General features: G+C 41.0%; 3 protein-coding genes and 1 pseudogene across 5 annotated transcripts in view; 1 reads left to right on the top strand and 3 right to left on the bottom strand.

The window, feature by feature from the left end:
* hepacam2 (HEPACAM family member 2) overlaps positions 1 to 23,060 on the top strand; it is a 31,400-nt gene extending 8,340 nt beyond the window's left edge. For 2 of the 3 annotated variants that reach the window (XM_061092441.1, XM_061092440.1), the window contains exons 2-10: positions 974 to 1,062; positions 3,089 to 3,448; positions 3,548 to 3,835; positions 19,358 to 19,651; positions 20,464 to 20,589; positions 21,534 to 21,555; positions 21,656 to 21,690; positions 21,973 to 22,046; positions 22,153 to 23,060. In XM_061092441.1, coding sequence (XP_060948424.1) covers positions 1,005 to 1,062; positions 3,089 to 3,448; positions 3,548 to 3,835; positions 19,358 to 19,651; positions 20,464 to 20,589; positions 21,534 to 21,555; positions 21,656 to 21,690; positions 21,973 to 22,046; positions 22,153 to 22,272 — 1,377 coding nt within the window. In that variant the 5' untranslated portion in view covers positions 974 to 1,004 and the 3' untranslated portion in view covers positions 22,273 to 23,060. The remainder of the gene's footprint in view (positions 1 to 973; positions 1,063 to 3,088; positions 3,449 to 3,547; positions 3,836 to 19,357; positions 19,652 to 20,463; positions 20,590 to 21,533; positions 21,556 to 21,655; positions 21,691 to 21,972; positions 22,047 to 22,152) is intronic. The other variant, XM_061092442.1, reaches the window with a different exon arrangement.
* Positions 6,599 to 7,754, bottom strand: LOC133026404 (4-galactosyl-N-acetylglucosaminide 3-alpha-L-fucosyltransferase 9-like; annotated as a pseudogene).
* Positions 11,057 to 12,504, bottom strand: LOC133026403 (4-galactosyl-N-acetylglucosaminide 3-alpha-L-fucosyltransferase 9-like). Its single transcript, XM_061093302.1, has 2 exons — positions 12,466 to 12,504; positions 11,057 to 12,166 (listed from the first exon to the last, which is right to left on the bottom strand). The coding sequence occupies exons 1-2, from the start codon at positions 12,502 to 12,504 to the stop codon at positions 11,057 to 11,059; spliced, it is 1,149 nt and encodes a 382-aa protein (XP_060949285.1).
* Positions 14,368 to 15,815, bottom strand: LOC133025924 (4-galactosyl-N-acetylglucosaminide 3-alpha-L-fucosyltransferase 9-like). The gene is made up of 2 exons (XM_061092723.1): positions 15,777 to 15,815; positions 14,368 to 15,477 (listed from the first exon to the last, which is right to left on the bottom strand). The coding sequence occupies exons 1-2, from the start codon at positions 15,813 to 15,815 to the stop codon at positions 14,368 to 14,370; spliced, it is 1,149 nt and encodes a 382-aa protein (XP_060948706.1).
* Positions 23,061 to 23,461: the final 401 nt, after the last annotated feature.

Raw genomic sequence — 23,461 nt, 5'->3', positions numbered from 1 at the left:
CTTTAATTAAGGCTAAGGTTCCAACAAAACAAAACAAACGTGCAAAATACAGGAAACTAGACAAGATTGCAAAAAGGCTAAACCGAAAAAACTGAGAAAACACTAGAAAATTTAAAACAAAAATAAATAATTGAATTAAATTAAATGAATCCTGCACAGTCCACTTCTGCGCATGAGGTAAATAAAATAAAAATGAAAAAATGAAATTAAAAACAGTTTTTTTTAATTTTTATGTTTACCTCAATTCATTTGCCTGAATAATAATAATAATCCTTACAATTTCAATAGGGCCTCACTCTCTGTCAGTGCCTCTCAGTGCTCGGGCCCTAATGACCTGATTGTCTCCATCTGTAAGGTCAAAGTGTGTCAGTGTCACAGCAGCATTCCTCACCCTGGTACCAGTCTCTTTGTTCTTGTTCACAAAATCCTCACAGACAGAATATCTAATTGCAAACCATCTTGCCCCCTGAAAACTCTGTAACTTAACCAAACTGCATGCTGTTCCCGGTTGAAGCTCTTCTCCGTCTGCTCAGCCCTTGTTCCGCTGCCTGAGGGACTGGAGCAGCAGACAGCTGGTGAGGGATGATCTAAAGAGACTGTTTCCATTCTGCTCTCCACTATCCTTTTACAGTTGTATATTTATGTCTCGGTGTCTCTTTGACAGGGCGAAACCCTCAGCCTCAGGGCGGCTCTCACTGTGTGTGTGTCTGTGTGTGAGTGTGAGTGTGTGTGTGAGAGAGAGAGGACCACACCGTGCTATCGCTTTGCCAGGTGGACCTCTTCGTCCTCCTGGTGTCACATGGGAGGGGCCTCTGTGCATGCAGGCTATGAGCTCAGTCCTCTAATTTCCCTTGTAAATGTTGTCACCACAACCAGTCATATTTCTCTCCTGCTCCTCCTCCTCCTCCTCATTCTCTTCCACTCCTCTCCTCCTTCCTCCATCCCTCCCACACTCCCTGGCCGCCTGTCACAGGTCCAACATATCCCCCAGAGGATAAGATGCCATGGAGGCCCCAGGAAGAACGGCACTCTACGCGTGCTCTGTGCTGCTCATCCTAACAGGTGAGGCGTCACGCTGCTGGGATGTTTCTGCTTGAGTTGTCAGTGTTGTGTTGGTGCAGTTTCTGTGGTTGTTGTGTTTGCCTGGTTGGCAGGCTAAAACCCACAGGGGCGGGCGGAGGAAGTTTCTGTTTTCTGGTTTACATTTAGAAAATGTCCATTGATACCCTGTGAAATTTTTGGTCTTTAAAACGTTCAGGTCAGGTTGCAACATTTATAAAACACAGACATAGATCAGATGGCATTGAAAATTTATTTAAGTTAAACTTTCCTTTTTGGATTTTGAATAATTCAGGCAAAATTCTAAGCTGAACAACCTTTCCAACATCTCCACAGCCTCTTTCAAAGCGAATGAGAAGCCTTCATGAGAGTCTGTCTTGGTTTCTCCTGCAAGTAAATACCGTCGTCAGCACCATGTGACTTTATAGAATTAGCCTTTGTGCTATTTTTGTGTGGAGACGGACGGGGTCATCGGAAAAGAGAAGTGACCTGGGCCGCAGCTGTGTGACTCAGTGATAACAGATACAGCAGCTTCTCTCACATGACATGATGGATCAAACAGGAAAGTCCCTCAAACACAGAACCCCCCCCCCCCCCCCCCCCGGTACCTTGATGTTTGTATGATCAACCTTCCTTGAGGAGCATTATTTGTCTTATCTGAAGGAGGTCAGATGATGGGGGAGCTCGGACACGCACCGGGTGACTTTATTTAGTATCCAAACAGCTTGGATGTGTGTGAGGGTGTTAAGAGGCAGGTGCTGGTGGGTCTCAGCATGTAGTGTTGTTTGAGTGTGTGTGTGCGCGTGTGTCTGCATGTGTGTGTATCCTCTCACCTCAAAGACCATTGTCACCATAGTCTTAATTGTTTGGGGAAAACAGTGGAGGAGCGGGCTCGGCACACTCCCTCCCATTCTTCTTTTCACCGGATCTCAGCTGTTGTAAACACAGGCACACTCCTGCTAGGGACACACACACACACACAAACACACACACAGACACACACACACACACACACAAACACACACACACACACACACACACACACACACACACACACACACACACACACACACACACACACAGAAACTGGCCCTCGGGCCAGGGAGAGGGGAACGTGCCATGGGGGCGTTTTCGCTTCATGCACTGGAGAGAGAAAGAAAATCCAGTTTTCTGAGTTTGCCCCCAGTTATTTACAATCATAAAGCAACCGAACACTGTTTCATCACTAATTTGCACTCACTTCTACAATGCTGAAACAGAGATAGACAGGAGTGAAATTAAGAGAAAGGGGAAGTTATAAGAGAACAAAAAGTGAGAGGCTCTAGTGAGTTGGTTTCACAGTAGCACTGCCTACTCACAGGCTGCTGCTTCACTCAACTTGGCGTCCAAAGGCACAGTCAGCTAATTCACCTCACACCTCACACTTCAACTTGAAAATGAAGTTATTGTCAGATACATGACATAATTCAAGTGGAATATTAACAACACCCCGGTTTTGTTTTCAGCCTGTTACCAGAGAACAAACTGCCCTGGCAACCACCAGACACAACTTAAATCAGACAGCGAGGGGCAATAAATCAGCAGATATGTGGTTTCTTCAGAGACCTGGTGTTTGTTTTGTGAAGAGAGAGACAGGCCTCGTCTTGCCTGACAACTATGACACCCTGCAGTGAACTGGGTCAATATTAACTCATCACAGTTTCAGGATATACAGTAGGTCACAGGATTATACAGTCAAAACAGATCTGGGCTCCCTCTCACGCCATCTAATCAATAGCCCAATGCTTTTCCAATATATTTCCCATTATGGATGGTATTAAAGATGTGCATGAGATGTTTGTAGCAAAGTTTTTAAAAAAATGTCTTTAATTCATACACTTCTCATACTACTTAAATCGTTTAAGTCAATTTAATTTGCACTTGATATTGCCTTTAAAGGTTTATTCCTAAATTATCAGACCTATAATGTGATGACTCTCTTTCCTTCCCTTCCTCTCACCTCCATCCCACATCTTCTCCTCCCGCACAGAGGTCAGCTCTGACTTTATCTACATGCCGTCACTCGTCCATCATGGCATCGAAGGGAGGCCCCTGTTTCTGTCAGTGGAGACTCGTTTTCCGTTGGACAAGGCTGAGATCCAGGGAACATGGTTCCACACCAGCCCGAGTGGCACCAGGACCTTGGTGGTGACGTTTAACAAAGAGAAGAATATCCCTGACATGATGTACGGCAAACGCCTCATCTTCAAGGAACCCAATGCCTCTTTGCGGATCGAGGAATTAAACCAGGGCGACAAAGGGGATTATCATCTGACTCTCAACATTGCGTTTCACAACAAGACGGGACCGGTCATCAAGGAGGAGAGAACTGTGCATGTGACAGTGGATGGTGAGTGTTTCAATGACCCTCAGCTCTGATCTGTCCTGTCATGATGACATTTATCGGAACATTTCTAAATTGACCAACATTTCTTGTTTTAATCCTCAGTCCCTGTGTCCAGTCCAGTCATTGAGAAGAATCCAAACTATGCAGTCATCGAGGACAAGGCGAACGTAACCTGGACCTGCTCTGTTGAGAATGGAACAAGCGTTGTGTTCCAGTGGCTGAGGGACAACATCCCGCTGGGCCCCACGGACAGACACCACTTCTCCCAAGACAACTCTACATTGTTAATAAGTCCTGTGAGGAAAGAGGACAAGGGAATTTACTGCTGTGTGGCCAGCAACCCAATCAGCCATGGTCGACACAGCAGAGGCCTGGAACTTGATGTTTACTGTGAGTCGTTTTTCATCTATATTCTCCTTCCTTCCCTGCTTCTCCTTCCTTTTCTCTGCAAAGAGGTATGTGTTTCATGATATAGAGCAGGGGTATTCAACTAAAATTTAAAGAGGTCCAGTTAGAGAAAATTTCTCAAAGCAAAGGTCTGGAAGATCATAATGTCTTACTATTTAGTGTGATATAAATTTAAGTAGCCTAGTAGTTGTATCACCATCTGCATGTACTCACTACCTGACTGTCAAATCAAATGAATTCCGTACGATTCAAAAACTTTTTGATAATATTTATTGTCACATAACATAGAATTGAACATATATGTATGATTGCAGATATGAACAATGTTCTCTCATTAACCAAATCAAGGTAGGGTTGCATTTCAAAATAAGAGAAAATAAATAAAATGTGTGGCTCTTCATTAACTGTTTCATTACCCAAAGTAGATGTAAATTGACACAAAGGGGATTGAGGCTCAAAATATACAAGTGAAGATATAACAGAGTAGATAAAGCCAACAATAGCTAAGTTTGTCAGGCACAACAATTTACTGGAATATCCTCTCATCTGTGGAAGAAAAAAGAAACTATTGTCACCTCTTTGATAACAACATCATGACTTGTAATACTTCAATGGACCATTTGCCAATATAGTCAGCTTTGCACCTGTGTCTAGGCACGACAGGCCTGATAAGCTTCACATTTTCCAGCTTTACATTTAAGTAACGTGCGTAGTAGGGGCTGAATTAAAAAGCATATATTGCCAGCCAATTACGTCACAGTGACGGATGCAAGGTCTGCACGTAGCAGCTTCACTAGGTGGTATTTTCTACTGCAAGCCAATGCGCCTAAGGAGAATGGCCACACCTTGGTGGTGAGGCGCACGAATAGGAGATACTGATCCATAACGTCAGGCTCCGAATTTGTGCGGTTCTCATAGTATTCTCTCCTCACTTCCATCATATCTATGTAATCATATGGGGGGGAATGACTAAGTCGGAGCCTAGATGCAAAACACTAACCTGTTCTACTGTTGCAACAAACATTTAAACGTGAAACCGACAAACTTTACTCCATAGTAATGTCTCAAAATGTGGCCAGTGACTCAACCCCCCACCCTCTCTCTTAAACAACCGATGGAGTACTCGCAATGACTTTTCAGTAGGAAACATCCCTTGTACACATGTTAAATAGTGGCACGTACTAAGAACAATTGATGTATTTCCATGTGTCCATTCTTGCTTTAAAACAGAACTGCAAACACACCGAGGAGAGTTTATTATCCTAAATAAATACACATTACTACGATCTCCTAATTTAATTAAATAATATCTTTGATTTCCGACAGGATTCCTCACAGCTCATGATTACATTAACTGACTGTGGCTATTTATAAAATAAATGGAAGTGAAAAACGAAACATTCCGATGTTCTTTATAAGAAAAATTATCAAAACATGTTCTTACCTTTCCTGTGTTAGTGCTCGATTTGCTACTGGCAGGCTTTTGTGACTTGATCATACACCCTGGTCTGATTTAATAGTCCCTGCCTACTGACCCAACAAGTAAACCATATATATTAAGTGTCAACCTGGTGACCTGCCATTTCAGTGGCGGCATTGTCATACCTCGATAATATGATATGACCCTTTACAACAGGGGTATTAAACTAAAATTTAAAGAGGTCCAATAAGAGAACATTTCTCGAAGCAAAGGTCCGGAAGATCATAATGTCTAACTATTTAGTGTGATATACATTTAAGTAGCTTAGTAGTTGTATCACCATCTGCATGTACTCACTACCTGACTGTCAAATCAAATGAATTCAGTACGATTCAAAAACGTTTTGATAATATTTATTGTCACGTAACATAGAATTGAACATATATGTATGATTGCAGATATGTATAATGTTCTCTCATTAACCAAATAAAGGTAGGGTTGCATTTCAAAATAAGAGAAAACAAATAAAATGTGATAATTGTGCATGATCAAGTAAAGGGTTTAACTTCAGAAAAATAAAATAAAGAGAGCAAAAGCATTAATTTCAATTTTTCTGTTTCACATCTTGACTCAAAAGTCTCAAAGAATTTTACAGATAATGAATCTAAACACATCTTAACAATTGAACAGTTTTAGAATCACTTTCTTCCCCTCTTATATCCAACCCCCCCACTTTTTTCTTCGTCTGTTTCTCTCCCTTCCTCCGGCTCATTCCTCTGTTTCTCAACTTTCTCCGGCTCAGTCGTCTGTCTCTCTCCCTTTGTTTTCTCTACCTGTATCGCTAATTTTTTCTATTCTTTCTACCGTCTTTTCATATGTTACTTGCCTCTAACAGACTGGAATTCACAGACTTGATTGGCTGAGTAGTATCACATGGGATGGCTTAACTCGCATGCAATTGGTCTGTGCGTTTCCTCATCCGCTAAACCACTACCGTAAAGACTACAAAAGACTACAAATAGAAGCGCCCCGTCAGGTTTTAAATCCCGACCTTCTGTTCTGGCTGTAGGTCCGGGTCGGTACGGGACGGCTTCTGGGTCCGGAATCTGACCGCGGTCCGCCTGTTAGTGACCCCTGGTCTAGATGTATTCAAAACAACTCAAAGTGACTCAAAAAGAGAGAACATTTGCAACACTATTTTCATCAGCTCCAGTTTGATTATATCAACTGTTAACATGTGAATTATATTGATTAATTAAATCATTACTCTAGCAAGGGTCAAAGCATCACACACATTTAAAGTATATGTTTTAGTTTATAGTCTGTCAAATGATGTTCTCACTGTAGATATCATGAAAGTACCACCCATAAAGATCATTGACAACATGGTATTCTTTGTACTTTGAGATGTGGTCACAGGCGAGGCAGACAGGATGAATGAATTCATTGCTCATTGACAAAAGATGAGCAGTGACTTCATAGTACTTTCTCCACTCAAAGTAATTCATGTATGCTTCATGGTCCTTGTCCAGGCGTTGCAGAAACTCTGCCAGACCTTTAGCATCAGGGAAATCATTTACGTGAATGAAGGAACCATCGGGAAGGAACTGCTCGTAGTTTTCCCTTGGTGGACCCATAACTACAGGGACAGTCCCTGCTACAAGGGGCCCGTTGACCTTCTCTGTTATGTAGTCCACGTGGAGCGAGTTCTCAAATGAGAGATAAAACTTACAACTCGCAAGGGTGGGGTAATAGTCTTCATCTTTCAACCGCTGCCCCGTAAAAGCACCAAATACATCAACCTTTATGTGTTGGGACAGTTCTGCATAATATGTCTCTCTCACAGATGTTCCAGTAGCTGGGTCGGTGTTACTGACAATCCAACAAACCAGTTTGTCCTTTTTGGGCAGAACTACTTCTTCCTTTGTCTCTGTTTGCTTGATCGTCACCTCATTCCTCACTGTGATGTCAGCATCTCGTCTGTAGCTCAATGTTAAGTTGAACAGATTTTCCAGACCTGGTATCTTCTGCGTGTTCGTGGGAGATTCTGTATGGTACCAAATCCACTTCTGAAAATATGGACGCGGCTCCTTGGGCAGGTTTTCCAAATTCTAGTTTATGCTTCTGTGGAAGATGATGACTCCCTCGGCTTGGCTGTACAATGATCTGTCATCAGTCAGAATGCAGCCATCAATGTTGAAGTAGCTTGAGCAGATTTGGAAATCAAACCTCACACCAAGAGTCCAGAACCACAGCAGAACGATGGGCTTTTCAGCTGGTGGCTCTTCATTTACTGTTTCATTACCCAAAGTAGATGTAAATTGACACAAAGGGGATTGAGGCTCAAAATATACAAGTGAAGAAATAACACAGTAGATAAGGCCAACAATAGCTAAGTTTGTCAGGCACAACAATTTACTGGAATATCCGCTCATCTGTGGAAGAAAAAAGAAACTATTGTCACCTCTTTGATAACAACATCATGACTTGTAATACTTCAATGGACCATTTGCCAATATAGTCAGCTTTGCACCTGTGTCTAGGCACGACAGGCCTGATAAGCTTCACATTTTCCAGCTTTACATTTAAGTAACGTGCGTAGTAGGGGCTGAATTAAAAAGCATATATTGCCAGCCAATTACGTCACAGTGACGGATGCAAGGTCTGCACGTAGCAGCTTCACTAGGTGGTATTTTCTACTGCAAGCCAATGCGCCTAAGGAGAATGGCCACACCTTGGTGGTGAGGCGCACGAATAGGAGATACTGATCCATAACGTCAGGCTCCGAATTTGTGCGGTTCTCATAGTATTCTCTCCTCACTTCCATCATATCTATGTAATCATAGGGGGGGGAATGACTAAGTCGGAGCCTAGATGCAAAACACTAACCTGTTCTACTGTTGCAACAAACATTTAAACGTGAAACCGACAAACTTTACTCCATAGTAATGTCTCAAAATGTGGCCAGTGACTCAACCCCCCACCCTCTCTCTTAAACAACCGATGGAGTACTCGCAATGACTTTTCAGTAGGAAACATCCCTTGTACACATGTTAAATAGTGGCACGTACTAAGAACAATTGATGTATTTCCATGTGTCCATTCTTGCTTTAAAACAGAGCTACAAACACAACAAGAAGAGTTTATTATCCTAAATAAATACACATTACTACGATCCCCTAATTTAATTAAATAATATCTTTGATTTCAGACAGGATTCCTCACAGCTCATGATTACATTAACTGACTGCGGCTATTTATAAAATAAATGGAAGTGAAAAACGAAACATTCCGATGTTCTTTATAAGAAAAATTATCAAAACATGTTCTTACCTTTCCTGTGTTAGTGCTCAATTTGCTACTGGCAGGCTTTTGTGACTTGAACATACACCCTGGTCTGATTTAATAGTCCCTGCCTACTGACCCAACAAGTAAACCATATATATTAAGTGTCAACCTGGCGACCTGCCATTTCGGTGGCGGCATTGTCATACCTCGATAATATGATATGACCCTTTACAACAGGGGTATTAAACTAAAATTTAAGGAGGTCCAGTAAGAGAACATTTCTCGAAGCAAATTGGTCCGGAAGATCATAATGTCTAACTATTTAGTGTGATATAAATTTAAGTAGCTTAGTAGTTGTATCACCATCTGCATGTACTCACTACCTGACTGTCAAATCAAATGAATTCAGTACGATTCAAAAACGTTTTGATAATATTTATTGTCACGTAACATAGAATTGAACATATATGTATGATTGCAGATATGTATAATGTTCTCTCATTAACCAAATAAAGGTAGGGTTGCATTTCAAAATAAGAGAAAACAAATAAAATGCGATAATTGTGCATGTTCAAGTAAAGGGTTTAACTTCAGAAAAATAAAATAAAGAGAGCAAAAGCATTAATTTCAATTTTTCTGTTTCACATCTTGACTCAAAAGTCTCAAAGAATTTTACAGATAATGAATCTAAACACATCTTAACAATTGAACAGTTTTAGAATCACTTTCTTCCCCTCTTATATCCAACCCCCCCACTTTTTTCTTCGTCTGTTTCTCTCCCCTCCTCCGGCTCATTCCTGTGTTTCTCAACTTTCTCCGGCTCAGTCATCTGTCTCTCTCCCTTTGTTTTCTCTACCTGTATCACTATCTTTTTTTTTCTTTCTACCGTCTTTTCATGTGTTACTTGCCTCTAACAGCCTGGAATGAACAGACTTGATTGGCTGAGTAGCAGGGGCGTTTCTAGGATTGAAAGAAAGGGGGGGCTTAGCCCCTAAGGAAGCTGAATGTTTGCGCGCGCAGCGCGCGCCAATTTTATTTGGGTTAGGGTTATTTGGGGCTGAGGATATCCATTGTTTCAGACAGTTCATAGATTGGTTCAATCAGAAAGAGTGTGATTTTTCTGTGTATCTTTGCTTGCATTCATTCAGTATAAGATAACATAAGAGACAGAATTCTAGGGTCATTGTGAAATTTGACAACACAAATATGAACTTTTATCAAATAGAGAGAAATATTTTTCCTGCTTGTAAAGGAAAGACGAATATACTTGTTTTGACTAGGGCGGAGCTGTCACCTCTGCTAAAGAATCTTCTTATATCCATCTGGTCAATGAATTGGATGATATACCGGTACAATAGCGTTATGAGGGACACTATGACATTTAGTTTCCACTAGCATTAACTGATTATAAACAACAACATTCTAAAGGCACTGATATTATTGTTTTAAAATACTAGAGATAGATATTAATGCAAAGAATAGAAAGCTGTTGATAGTTATTTCTTACATTTCAAATTTGCTCGTTCACACTCTTGCTCACTGGAGACCTTTTCTAACAAAATAGCTAGCTAGTTAGCTTAATGTTAACATAGCTCATTACAATATTCCCTTTCATTTGCCTCAAGTAAACCTAAATTTAAGCAGGTATCAATCATTAACAACTACAGATAGCCACATTCTGTAACTACCTGTACTTACAATTTCACTCCATGCATCATTTACTATGAGCTAAACTCGTTGGCTGTAATCCTGCTGTCTTGATGAGAGACGTTACTTGGCAGAGTGAGAAAGCCAGCGCAGCAGCGATGCAGAGTCCCCAAGGTCCTAGTGCCCTGTCTTTTATTGTTAAGTATGATGAGAGGCTATTGGATTGTAATTTGAAGGGGGAGAAAACATACAAACCAGAAACGCACTCACATATGTATCATGTTAGAGTTATAAATAACTTGTCCATGTGTAAAAAAATAGTTAAATTTCCAAAAAAAAATAAAGAATAAAAAAAAAAAAAAAAAAAAATCCCAATAATTATTTGGGGGGGCTGAAGAACATTTTAGGGGGGCTTCAGCCCCCCTAAAACAGGCCTAACGACACCCCTGCTGAGTAGTATCACATGGGATGGCTTAACTCGCATGCAATTGGTCTGTGCGTTTCCTCATCCGCTAAACCACTACCGTAAAGACTACAAAAGACTACAAATAGAAGCGCCCCGTCAGGTTTTAAATCATGACCTTCTGTTCTGGCTGTAGGTCCGGGTCGGTACGGGACGGCTTCTGGGTCCGGACTCTGACCGCGGTCCGCCTGTTAGTGACCCCTGGTCTAGATGTATTCAAAACAACTCAAAGTGACTCAAAAAGAGAGAACATTTTTAACACTATTTTCATCAGCTCCAGTTTGATAATATCAACTGTTAACATGTGAATTATATTGATTAATTAAATCATTACTCTAGAAAGGGTCAAAGCATCACACAAGTATATGTTCTAGTTTATAATCAGTCAAATGATGTTCTCACTGTAGTTTTCATGAAAGTACCACCCATAAAGATCATTGACAACATGGTAATCTTTGTACTTTGAGATGTGGTCACAGGCGAGGCAGACAGGATGAATGAATTCATTGCTCAATGACAAAAGATGAGCAGTGACTTCATAGTACTTTCTCCACTCAAAGTAATTCATGTATGCTTCATGGTCCTTGTCCAGGCGTTGCAGAAACTCTGCCAGACCTTTAGCATCAGGGAAATCATTTACGTGAATGAAGGAACCATTGGGAAGGAACTGCTCGTAGTTTTCCCTTGGTGGACCCATAACTACAGGGACAGTCCCTGCTACAAGGGGCCCGTTGACCTTCTCTGTTATGTAGTCCACGTGGAGCGAGTTCTCAAATGAGAGATAAAACTTACAACTCGCAAGGGTGGGGTAATAGTCTTCATCTTTCAACCGCTGCCCCGTAAAAGCACCAAATACATCAACCTTTATGTGTTGGGACAGTTCTGCATAATATTTCTCTCTCACAGATGTTCCAGTAGCCGGGTCGGTGTTACTGACAATCCAACAAACCAGTTTGTCCTTTTTGGGCAGAACTACTTCTTCCTTTGTCTCTGTTTGCTTGATCGTCACCTCATTCCTCACTGTGATGTCAGCATCTCGTCTGTAGTTCAATGTTAAGTTGAACAGATTTTCCAGACCTGGTATCTTCACCGTGTTCGTGGGAGATTCCACATGGAACCAAATCCACTTCTGAAAATATGGACGTGGCTCCTTGGGCAGGTTTTCCAAATGCCAGTTTATTTCTTTATGGAAGATGATGACTCCCTCGGCTTGGCTGTACAATGACCTGTCATCAGTCAGAATGCAGCCATCAATGTTGAAGTAGCTTGAGCAGATTTGGAAATCAAACCTCACACCAAAAGGCCAGAACCACAGCAGAACGATGGGCTTTTCAGCTAGTGGCTCTTCATTAACTGTTTCATTACCCAAAGTAGATGTAAATTGACACAAAGGGGATTGAGGCTCAAAATATACAAGTGAAGAAATAACACAGTAGATAAGGCCAACAATAGCTAAGTTTGCCAGGCACAACAATTTACTGGAATATCCTCTCATCTGTGGAAGAAAAAAGAAACTATTGTCACCTCTTTGATAACAACATCATGACTTGTAATACTTCAATGGACCATTTGCCAATATAGTCAGCTTTGCACCTGTGTCTAGGCACGACAGGCCTGATAAGCTTCACATTTTCCAGCTTTACATTTAAGTAATGTGCGTAGTAGGGGCTGAATTAAAAAGCATATATTGCCAGCCAATTACGTCACAGTGACGGATGCAAGGTCTGCACGTAGCAGCTTCACTAGGTGGTATTTTCTACTGCAAGCCAATGCGCCTAAGGAGAATGGCCACACCTTGGTGGTGAGGCGCACGAATAGGAGATACTGATCCATAACGTCAGGCTCCGAATTTGTGCGGTTCTCATAGTATTCTCTCCTCACTTCCATCATATCTATGTAATCATATGGGGGGGAATGACTAAGTCGGAGCCTAGATGCAAAACACTAACCTGTTCTACTGTTGCAACAAACATTTAAACGTGAAACCGACAAACTTTACTCCATAGTAATGTCTCAAAATGTGGCCAGTGACTCAACCCCCCACCCTCTCTCTTAAACAACCGATGGAGTACTCGCAATGACTTTTCAGTAGGAAACATCCCTTGTACACATGTTAAATAGTGGCACGTACTAAGAACAATTGATGTATTTCCATGTGTCCATTCTTGCTTTAAAACAGAGCTACAAACACAACAAGAAGATTTTATTATCCTAAATAAATACACATTACTACGATCCCCTAATTTAATTAAATAATATCTTTGATTTCAGACAGGATTCCTCACAGCTCATGATTACATTAACTGACTGCGGCTATTTATAAAATAAATGGAAGTGAAAAACGAAACATTCCGATGTTCTTTATAAGAAAAATTATCAAAACATGTTCTTACCTTTCCTGTGTTAGTGCTCAATTTGCTACTGGCAGGCTTTTGTGACTTGAACATACACCTTGGTCTGATTTAATAGTCCCTGCCTACTGACCCAACAAGTAAACCATATATATTAAGTGTCAACCTGGCGACCTGCCATTTCGGTGGCGGCATTGTCATACCTCGATAATATGATATGACCCTTTACAACAGGGGTATTAAACTAAAATTTAAGGAGGTCCAGTAAGAGAACATTTCTTGAAGCAAATTGGTCCGGAAGATCATAATGTCTTACTATTTAGTGTGATATAAATTTAAGTAGCTTAGTAGTTGTATCACCATCTGCATGTACTCACTACCTGACTGTCAAATCAAATGAATTCAGTACGATTCAAAAACTTTTTGATAATAATTATTGTCACGTAACATAGAATTGAACATATATGTATGATTGCAGATATGTATAATGTTCTCTCATTAACCAAATAAAGGTAGGGTTGCATTTCAAAATAAGAGAAAACAAATAAAATGTGATAATTGTGCATGTTCAAGTAAAGGGTTTAACTTCAGAAAAATAAAATGAGGAGAGCAAAAGCATTAATTTCAATTTTTCTGTTTCACATCTTGACTCAAAAGTCTCAAAGAATTTTACAGATAATGAATCTAAACACATCTTAACAATTGAACAGTTTTAGAATCACTTTCTTCCCCTCTTATATCCAACCCCCCCACTTTTTTCTTCGTCTGTTTCTCTCCCTTCCTCCGGCTCATTCCTCTGTTTCTCAACTTTCTCCGGCTCAGTCGTCTGTCTCTCTCCCTTTGTTTTCTCTACCTGTATCGCTAATTTTTTTTATTCTTTCTACCGTCTTCTCATGTGTTACTTGCCTCTAACAGACTGGAAGGCACAGACTTGATTGGCTGATTAGTATCACATGGGATGGCTTCACTCGCATGCAATTGGTCTGTGCGTTTCCTCATACGCTAAACCACTACCGTAAAGACTACAAAAGACTACAAATAGAAGCGCCCCGTCAGGTTTTAAATCCCGACCTTCTGTTCTGGCTGTAGGTCCGGGTCGGTACGGGACGGCTTCTGGGTCCGGACTCTGACCGCGGTCCGCCTGTTAGTGACCCCTGGTCTAGATGTATTCAAAACAACTCAAAGTGACTCAAAAAGAGAGAACATTTGCAACACTATTTTCATCAGCTCCAGTTTGATTATATCAACTGTTAACATGTGAATTATATTGATTAATTAAATCATTACTCTAGAAAGGGTCAAAGCATCACACACATTTAAAGTATATGTTTTAGTTTATAGTCTGTCAAATGATGTTCTCACTGTAGATATCATGAAAGTACCACCCATAAAGATCATTGACAACATGATATTCTTTGTACTTTGAGATGTGGTCACAGGCGAGGCAGACAGGATGAATGAATTCATTGCTCATTGACAAAAGATGAGCAGTGACTTCATAGTACTTTCTCCACTCAAAGTAATTCATGTATGCTTCATGGTCCTTGTCCAGGCGTTGCAGAAACTCTGCCAGACCTTTAGCATCAGGGAAATCATTTACGTGAATGAAGGAACCATTGGGAAGGAACTGCTCGTAGTTTTCCCTTGGTGGACCCATAACTACAGGGACGGTCCCTGCTACAAGGGGCCCGTTGACCTTCTCTGTTATGTAGTCCACGTGGAGCGAGTTCTCAAATGAGAGATAAAACTTACAACTCGCAAGGGTGGAGTAATAGTCTTCATCTTTCAACCGCTGCCCCGTAAAAGCACCAAATACATCAACCTTTATGTGTTGGGACAGTTCTGCATAATATGTCTCTCTCACAGATGTTCCAGTAGCCGGGTCGGTGTTACTGACAACCCAACAAACCAGTTTGTCCTTTTTGGGCAGAACTACTTCTTCCTTTGTCTCTGTTTGCTTGATCGTCACCTCATTCCTCACTGTGATGTCAGCATCTCGTCTGTAGTTCAATGTTAAGTTGAACAGATTTTCCAGACCTGGTGTCTTCACCGTGTTCCTGGGAGATTCCACATGGAACCAAATCCACTTCTGAAAATATGGACGTGGCTCCTTGGGCAGGTTTTCCAAATGCCAGTTTATTTCTTTATGGAAGATGATGACTCCCTCGGCTTGGCTGTACAATGACCTGTCATCAGTCAGAATGCAGCCATCAATGTTGAAGTAGCTTGAGCAGATTTGGAAATCAAACCTCACACCAAAAGGCCAGAACCACAGCAGAACGATGGGCTTTTCAGCTAGTGGCTCTTCATTAACTGTTTCATTACCCAAAGTAGATGTAAATTGACACAAAGGGGATTGAGGCTCAAAATATACAAGTGAAGAAATAACACAGTAGAAAAGGCCAACAATAGCTAAGTTTGCCAGGCACAACAATTTACTGGAATATCCTCTCATCTGTGGAAAAAAAAAGAAACTATTGTCACCTCTTTGATAACAACATCATGACTTGTAATACTTCAATGGACCATTTGCCAATATAGTCAGCTTTGCACCTGTGTCTAGGCACAACAGGCCTGATAAGCTTCACATTTTCCAGCTTCACATTTAAGTAACGTGCGTAGTAGGGGCTGAATTAAAAAGCATATATTGCCAGCCAATTACGTCACAGTGACGGATGCAAGGTCTGCACGTAGCAGCTTCACTAGGTGGTATTTTCTCCTGCAGGCCAATGCGCCTAAGGAGAATGGCCACACCTTGGTGGTGAGGCGCACGAATAGGAGATACTGATCCATAACGTCAGGCTCCGAATTGGTGTGGTTCTCATAGTATTCTCTCCTCACTTCCATCATATCTATGTAATCATATGGGGGGGGGGGGGGGGGGGTGACTAAGTCGGAGCCTAGATGCAAAACACTAACCTGTTCTACTGTTGCAACAAACATTTGAGCGTGAAACCGACAAACTTTACTCCATAGCAATGTCTCACAATGTTGCCAGTGACTCAACCCCCCACCCTCTCTCTTAAACAACCGATGGAGTACTCGCAATGACTTTTCAGTAGGAACAGGGGTGGACTGGCCATCGGGCATACCGGGCATAATCCCGGTGGGCCGTTGACCCAATGTGGGCCGGTCTGGTCCGCTATGTTGTTGTTTTGTTTTTTTTCTCTTCTTCCTCTCTAAATTCCCTCCAATTGGGCCGGCCAATTGGCTACAGAGGGCTAGCAGTGTGTTGCCAGCATCGACACATATTATTGGTCTATTGTTTGTCATTGTCAATCAATCATGGGCTGACAGGCTCAGAGAGCCCTGACAGTGCTGTCAATCACAACACAAACCAGGGTGGGGCGGGACCTCATTGCATTGGCGGTGGGAGTCGCGGGACGGGCTGCTGCTGAAACAGAAACTTAAAATGGATAATAAGAGTAAAAAACGCATCGGGGAAAAAAAGCAGAAGTCTCTGGAGGTGGAGGCTGCTAAATGTGCCAAACTGACGGACCTATGTGGTGCCGGGTTCACCAGCCCAGCAGCAGCAGGTGCGCCGGGAGACGAGCGAGGAGGACTCGACAATGATGAGCGAGTGGAGGCAGACATGTGAGCGCGCATTTTCAATTTTCAATACATTCTCCAAACTGGCTCGTTACTTGAGCAGCGGAGGTTGGCGTCGCACGCCTCTACCGACGGCGCACCTCTCTCTCTCTCACTCGCTGCCCCCTCCCTCCTGAGATGTGCAGGTCCCGGTGGCGTGTTTGCCGTCGGGGGGGGGGCAGCGCGAGAGGTTGGTCTATCCCTCCGCAGGTTCACCTTCAGAAATCTTGTTACGACTTTTACTTCCTCTAGAATAGGATAAGAGATAGTGTCTTATTTTTTGTGCCTATAGTATAGTGGTTATACTGTGGTTTATTAATGTTCTTGGGCAGACACAAGAGGCACTTGTTTATAGTTAAATAGAAGTTCAGATGCACTGGTCCATTACTATTTGAACCTCAGCATCTAGGGTTCAAAATTGGTAAAATTATACATTATATGCATATTGTTGTTGTAATTTTTCAGTCAGTTGAGATAAATCTTGAGGAGAAACATTTTGGGTTGTTTTGTGTCTGTATAGACCTACTATAAAAAGCAATTTGCATTTTTAATTTTAGTTCTTGTACTTTTGATACTTAAGTACATTTCAACACCAGATACTTTTGATACTTAAGTACTTTTAATATGAGCTACTTTAAATTGACGTAACTTATGTCTTCTAAATGTCTTAATGGCAGATGTGCTCGGCTAATTATGTGGGCCGGTCTGAGCCAAAAAATGCCCGGGCCGTTTTGTTCTCCCAGTCCAGCCCTGAGTAGGAAACATCCCGTGCACACATGTTAAATAGTGGCACGTACTAAGAACAATTGATGTATTTCCATGTGTCCATTCTTGCTTTAAAACAGAACTGCAAACACATCGAGGAGAGTTTATTATCCTTAATAAATACACATTACTACGTTCCCCTAATTTAACAGGATTCCTCACAGCTCATGATTACATTAACTGACTGTGGCTATTTATAAAATAAATGGAAGTGAAAAACTAAATATTCCGATGTTCTTCATAAGAAAAATTATCAAAACATGTTCTTACCTTTCCTGTGTTAGTGCTCGATTTGCTACTGGCAGGCTTTTGTGACTTGATCATATTTAATAGTCCCTGCCTACTGACCCAACAATTAAACCATAGATATTAAGTGTCAACCTGGCGACCTGCCATTTCGGTGGCGGCATTGTCATACCTCGATAATATGATATGACCCTTTAGAATAATGAGCTGCAATGTGAATATTAGAGTAAAGCTCGACGGATTTAACAGTCGACAAAAATTGGCTAATAAGTGAATAAACAAAAAAGAAAAGTAATGAATTCATTAAAAAATTGCATATATGTCTGTAAAATATCAAGCCTCAAATAACAAAATCTGAGGAATCATTGTCACTTTTCTAGGTTGTAAGTAAATTTCAAGCTGGCAAAAAAAAAAAAAACATGGCCGTCAGAGGATCATATTTGCATTGGAGCAGACTTATCTCACAGACATCCTCTGTTCTCCTGTGACCTGAAATTACAAATACACTGATCAACTCTACCTGTGTGAGTTTGAGCTTGAACCCAGGAGAATATATGTATAATAATTAATTTAATTAATTAATAATTAATTAAGACTTTTTTCCAGTCTTTTGAGCAAGTGTATTCAAACAGTGGGTGTGTGAATATTGTTACTTGGCACTGAGAACTGCGCAGCTTATACATTCAGCACAGTCATTATGTCTGTTTGCACAGGCAAAGCATGCCTGTGTTAGTATTCAGTAGCATCCTGCAGCAAGAAGGATGCACCACCAACAGTTAAAATACCTTCTTTGTATTTAATCCTGGTCAGTTTCGGTCCCAGTCAGTCTTAATTAATGTTGGTGTACGTATGACAATGTGTTATTGATTTTCTAAATGTATAGTTCAAATATAAAAATGTAGAAAGTGGCTAAAGCCAAAAACCATGGACAAATTTAATTAGTGCTTATGAAAAAGTCTTACATAGAAGAGAAAGAAGAAGTCTTATATATTTAAACTTAATTGACACAATGAGGCTTCAAAGGTGAAGTAGTGAGTAGATTTTTTTTGTTGTGTTTTTTGATGTGTTGACATTTAATGTCCAACCTACATCTGTGATCTCATTCAGCCACCTGTTAGCAACAACCTCCTAGAAAAGTTAAAAAAGTGTGGCACTGATCTATTTCATTAAATTGGATTAAATATCAAAAATGTATTGACCTTTTGTCAGCCATCTAACAAGAACCACATTCAAAAACCCATCGACTTCCTGATGAGCGAAACAGAAGCGCAAATATGCTAATTTACTCATTGCTGTGGTTGTCATGTTTGGGAAAAGATAACGTGCCATTCTGCTGATGTTGAACATGACCAGCAGAAGGTCCTTAGTCAAATTTGATATGTACGGGGATGGACAAGATTCTTACTGATATTAAATGTAATATCTTTGCCCATTGATCATTTGTACAAACTTGGCTGCATTGATACAGGCAAAAAACAAACACTTTAATTCCCTCTCTACCAGAGCTATTTTGTAGGTTCAGTGCCTTGTTCAAGGACAACCCGACTCTAATTCAGAGCAGTACGTGCAGCTCTTAAACCTGGGAATTTGTCTGACCCTTAACCCAAGTGTCCCATCAGGAATAAGAATGAGAAAGTTCGTAGTAAATTGTTTGGTATAATAAATCACCATCTCAGCAGCAAACTGTCATGTTTCTCTGAACCCACTGTCTACCCCCTATCCCCCAACCCCTGCAGATGGCCCCTACAATCTGGAGGTGAACTCGGGCCAAGGCCGGCGGACAGGGGAGCTGTTTACCATCAACCCGGGAGAGCTGGCCTTCTTCGAATGCCAGGCGGATTCCAACCCACCCAACAGCTACGTCTGGATCTCCAAGAGCCACAACTCAACCAAGGTCATCACTGAGGGCCCGCGGCTGGAGGTGCTGTCCTACAGATTGGCCGAGGCTGAAGAGTACCTGTGCCGCGCTTTCAACAACGTGACACAGAAGCAGGACGAGGCCCAGTTCACCCTGTTGGTGGTAGGAACAGGTAGGTTGAGGATGGATCATTGCATGAGGGAGCAGAGCGTGGGCAGGTAATGGGAATCCTCTGAGATAAACACTCTGTAAACAGTGTGTCGTGACTACAGCAGGAGAGGTTGATGAGCAATGAGAGATTTATCTTGACGATGACAGGGTGCCCAGCTTCAAACAGCGAGATGAAATATTGAATATGAGGCTGTGTGTGCGTAGTGGGTGAGAAATGAAAGCAGGTTAGAGCACTATTCCTGTTGCCAGGTTCTAGTGCCTGCCGCCTGTATTAAAGTCCAGTGGCTGGGATAGTAAACAGAGCATGACAGCTGTTGTATTTGTTGACAAAGTTTTATGGCGAGTGGACTTTCTGTATGCCGAACGCGACATTGATATGTTGTCTCGGTGATACTGAGAGAGGCTTGCTGATGACTGCTGCTGATACGGGCCATGATTGAAAATACTGTGTATTGAGTAAACACAAGTCATGACAGCATTCATTTTTATTGACATCAGAATTGTTTACTCACCTTACCAAGGGATATTCTGATTGCTAACCTTTCAATAACAGTCATGAGAAAGCTAACATGCTCAAAGAGACAATGCTAATCTTTATCTATGGGATATTTTGGTTATTCCGGTAAATTTTAAATTAAAAGTGTTAGCCTGTCAGCATTTCCTAATTAGCCCTATACACCTACACAGTTGTAATTTCGACCTGATAATGACAACGGTAGAAAAGTCAGGGGATCACCCAGCCTATTACAATGTATCCTTTATTTAACTTGGCTCAAATGAGTGTTAATATCTGTGTTTTGTGTTTACTTACAGAGAAACACACCCAGGAGGGTAGCTCTGTATCTCCGCTGGCCGCCATTGCGGTCTGCTCTTTGTTCACGATCGGCTGTTTTTTGTTTCTGCTGTTCTTCCTCAGGCGAAACTGCAATCCTAAGAGAGGCAAGATAATGTGTTCTGCTGCTTTGTGTTTTTCTAGCAGTCATATGCTACTTGTTAACCCCCACGAGTTCAGCCCTCTGTTTGATTGGCTCCATGCTTAAAAATCTAAATTGAAATATATTATAGCCTTTTCCTGGTTAGATACAAATGTCCCCACTTGCTGACTTCTGTCATTCATACCATGTTTGCAAGGCACAATGATGAACACAATGATCGCTCTTATTCTTCTTTGTCATTACACTTCATGGCTTTTATAGACTACCATCAGATACAATGATGAAAAAGTATTTTGATTACCTCCATTACCAATAGTTTGACATATTTCTGTATCATGATGTGGTTTAGTATATTCACTGGCTTCCAACTGGCCTGTTACTGATGGATTTAAGTATCGCTAAATAAATGAACTGTTTGACACATTCATAATATTATTATTTTAGTGTCTATAGTCAGCAAATTGTCACAAAAACACCAGCCGCATGTTCTCATGTAGCATTCTCCTCCCCTTTCACCTACAGCCATCTTAGAACTCCTCTTTCCTATGGGAAAACACAACAACCTCTGCAAAGCGACCTACAAGTGGAAAATTACTAATTTTAGATTTAAAGATTTTAATCATACAATTAAACACCGTCTCTAAAACTGATTTTATTTGCGGGGAAGTTGACATTTTTATGATAGTGATCACCCCACAGGCAAATGTTCCACCAAGTTCCCCCTCTGATACAATCTTTTAAGGACACTGTCACAGCACTCTGTGATTGGTTTAAAGGAATACAAACAAGCCAGAGCATTTTTTTTGCCCTATGTCTGAAAGCTTTTCCAAACTGAAGGTAGCCAGTACAAAGTAACTGATACATTTGAATAAGTTATACTGATATTTAAAAAGGTTTTTTCTATATTTGTGAATAATTTCCTTCTTCTCTCTCCCTCCTTTACAACAGTGCTAGTGAGCATTTACAACAGGTAAGAGCCTGGAATCTGAAATGAATAAACACAGTGTGTCTTTGATCTACATTCATGCCTAGGTTTTACTTAACTGTGTTGTTTCCCGGTTTTCTGACAGACCGCTGTGCGAGCAGAAAAAACCTCATCGTTCAGGTAAGCTGCTGCTTGTTAACAAACATTTTTACCTGCTTTCAAGGGCATCCACATATATCATCTTTATATACACATCCTCTGTAAGTAGGAAGGATGGATGAATAGGGCTGTGAAAAAAATGGAAGTAATTCCTAAATACGTTTCAGATCTAAGGCAGGTCTTGGTGTTATGACGTCATTACATGTCACTTTAGATATAGTAGACAGAGTACGTGTGAATGCGGGTGTGTGCGTTAGCTATGACCCAACTGTTGGTTTGATACTAAAACCTGTGTATCAACAGGTCATGAGGATGCAACAGAAGACTTTGGCATCTATGAGTTTGTCTCCATACCCGGGAAAATTGAGTCTACACAGGTATGAAACACCTTTACATCAATATAGATTCACAGGTGACACAGCAAACCTCCTTTTGTCTAAATGCGTTTGTTTTACAAAATGTTCCGATGCAACTGTCCTCCAGGTGTCATGCAGATCTCTGGCCCGCCTCGAGTCAGTCCAGGACATGCACACCACCATCTACGATGTGATCAGACACGTCCCAGCAGATTGTTGGGACGTGACAACCCCGACAGATTGTTGAACTAACATCTGGCCAGAGAGTTGACATGTAACATACAGTCATTTCCCTAAAAATACTCTTGGCCTTGTGTCATTAAGTGTCTGTTATCAAAGACTGAGTCGCTGGTTATGTGGCCCACTTGTTTGAACAAGGGATGAAGGAAACAAGGGGGATTAACCTGATCGTGCACTGTTATTGTCCAGAGTTTGGAACAGATGTAAAAATCATCATTGTTTTGAGTTTAAAATGTACGAATGACTTATCTTTAATGTGATATTGAATGTATTTTTCTTTTTCCATTGAATAATGTAGATCACATTACACCATGCAAATGTGGTAGTACTTCATACAATACAATATTTAGATATACAAGGCAACTAAACTCCAACACTTTGGTAACTATTTAAAACCAATGTTTAATTTAAAAAATACTAATGTTTGTTTTATATCTTTCTGATTCAAAATTCCCCCCAGAGAATCTATTCTATGATAAGTGTTGTAATTAATGGATTTTCTTGTATCAAATATATTTAGGTTAAATGTGCTGTATATATTGTAGTTGGTCTATAGTGCAGAGTCTTTATACATATTATTCTATCTCTATGTTTTTGCTGAAATCTATTTATTCCTAAAGACACTCTTTAACCTAATTTCATCAAAAGTAGCATTTTTCCGCTCGACATGGAAAATACTGTAATGAAATGCGGAAAAAAAGAAAATTCTTAAATTAATTCTTAAATTATTGTACAGTTTGTATTCTGCATTCACACGTCTGTTTTGTACTTTATTAAAGATATAACTGTTTACTATTCTGTTTCACTTTGTTGCCTCATACTTCCTTTTTGTATTTTTCACCGGATGGCAGTGGCAGTCATGGACTTAAAATGAACAGTCGCTCTATCACAGATCTTGGCTAAGGCTGGAAAAGATGTCAGTTGCTCTGCCTCTTCACAGTCAGTCTTTGTTGGACGCCCTGGCTGTGATAGCTCAACATTTGTTGAGTGTACGAGTTGTACTTGTTGTCTTGAAATTACAGCAGAGAGCTCTTTTCTTTCAGCCTGGCCCGGCCTTACTGGTTGCTGTGTGGACCTAGTGGGATCTGGAGACAGGCAGCAACAGAAGGATGGTTCAGCATGTGGCAGAGGCCCTCCACCTGCTCACGCTGACACCTTGTCACGAGTTGATACAATCGTGTGTTGTGTGTGTGGGT

The sequence above is a fragment of the Limanda limanda genome, chromosome 19 (assembly GCF_963576545.1).
Source record: "Limanda limanda chromosome 19, fLimLim1.1, whole genome shotgun sequence".
In the NCBI taxonomy this organism is placed as follows: Eukaryota; Metazoa; Chordata; class Actinopteri; order Pleuronectiformes; family Pleuronectidae; genus Limanda; species Limanda limanda.
This window is presented reverse-complemented; position numbering and strand designations above follow the sequence as displayed.

Excerpts from the sequence above, each read along its gene's own strand:
- LOC133025924 (XM_061092723.1), bottom strand. The coding sequence starts at position 15,815 with ATGGATCAGTATCTCCTATTCGTGCGCCTCACCACCAAG. Across the intron at positions 15,478-15,776 it reads TCGTGCGCCTCACCACCAAG|ATGAGAGGATATTCCAGTAA; the intron begins GTGTGGCCATTC and ends TTTTTTCCACAG.
- LOC133026403 (XM_061093302.1), bottom strand. The coding sequence starts at position 12,504 with ATGGATCAGTATCTCCTATTCGTGCGCCTCACCACCAAG. Across the intron at positions 12,167-12,465 it reads TCGTGCGCCTCACCACCAAG|ATGAGAGGATATTCCAGTAA; the intron begins GTGTGGCCATTC and ends TTTCTTCCACAG.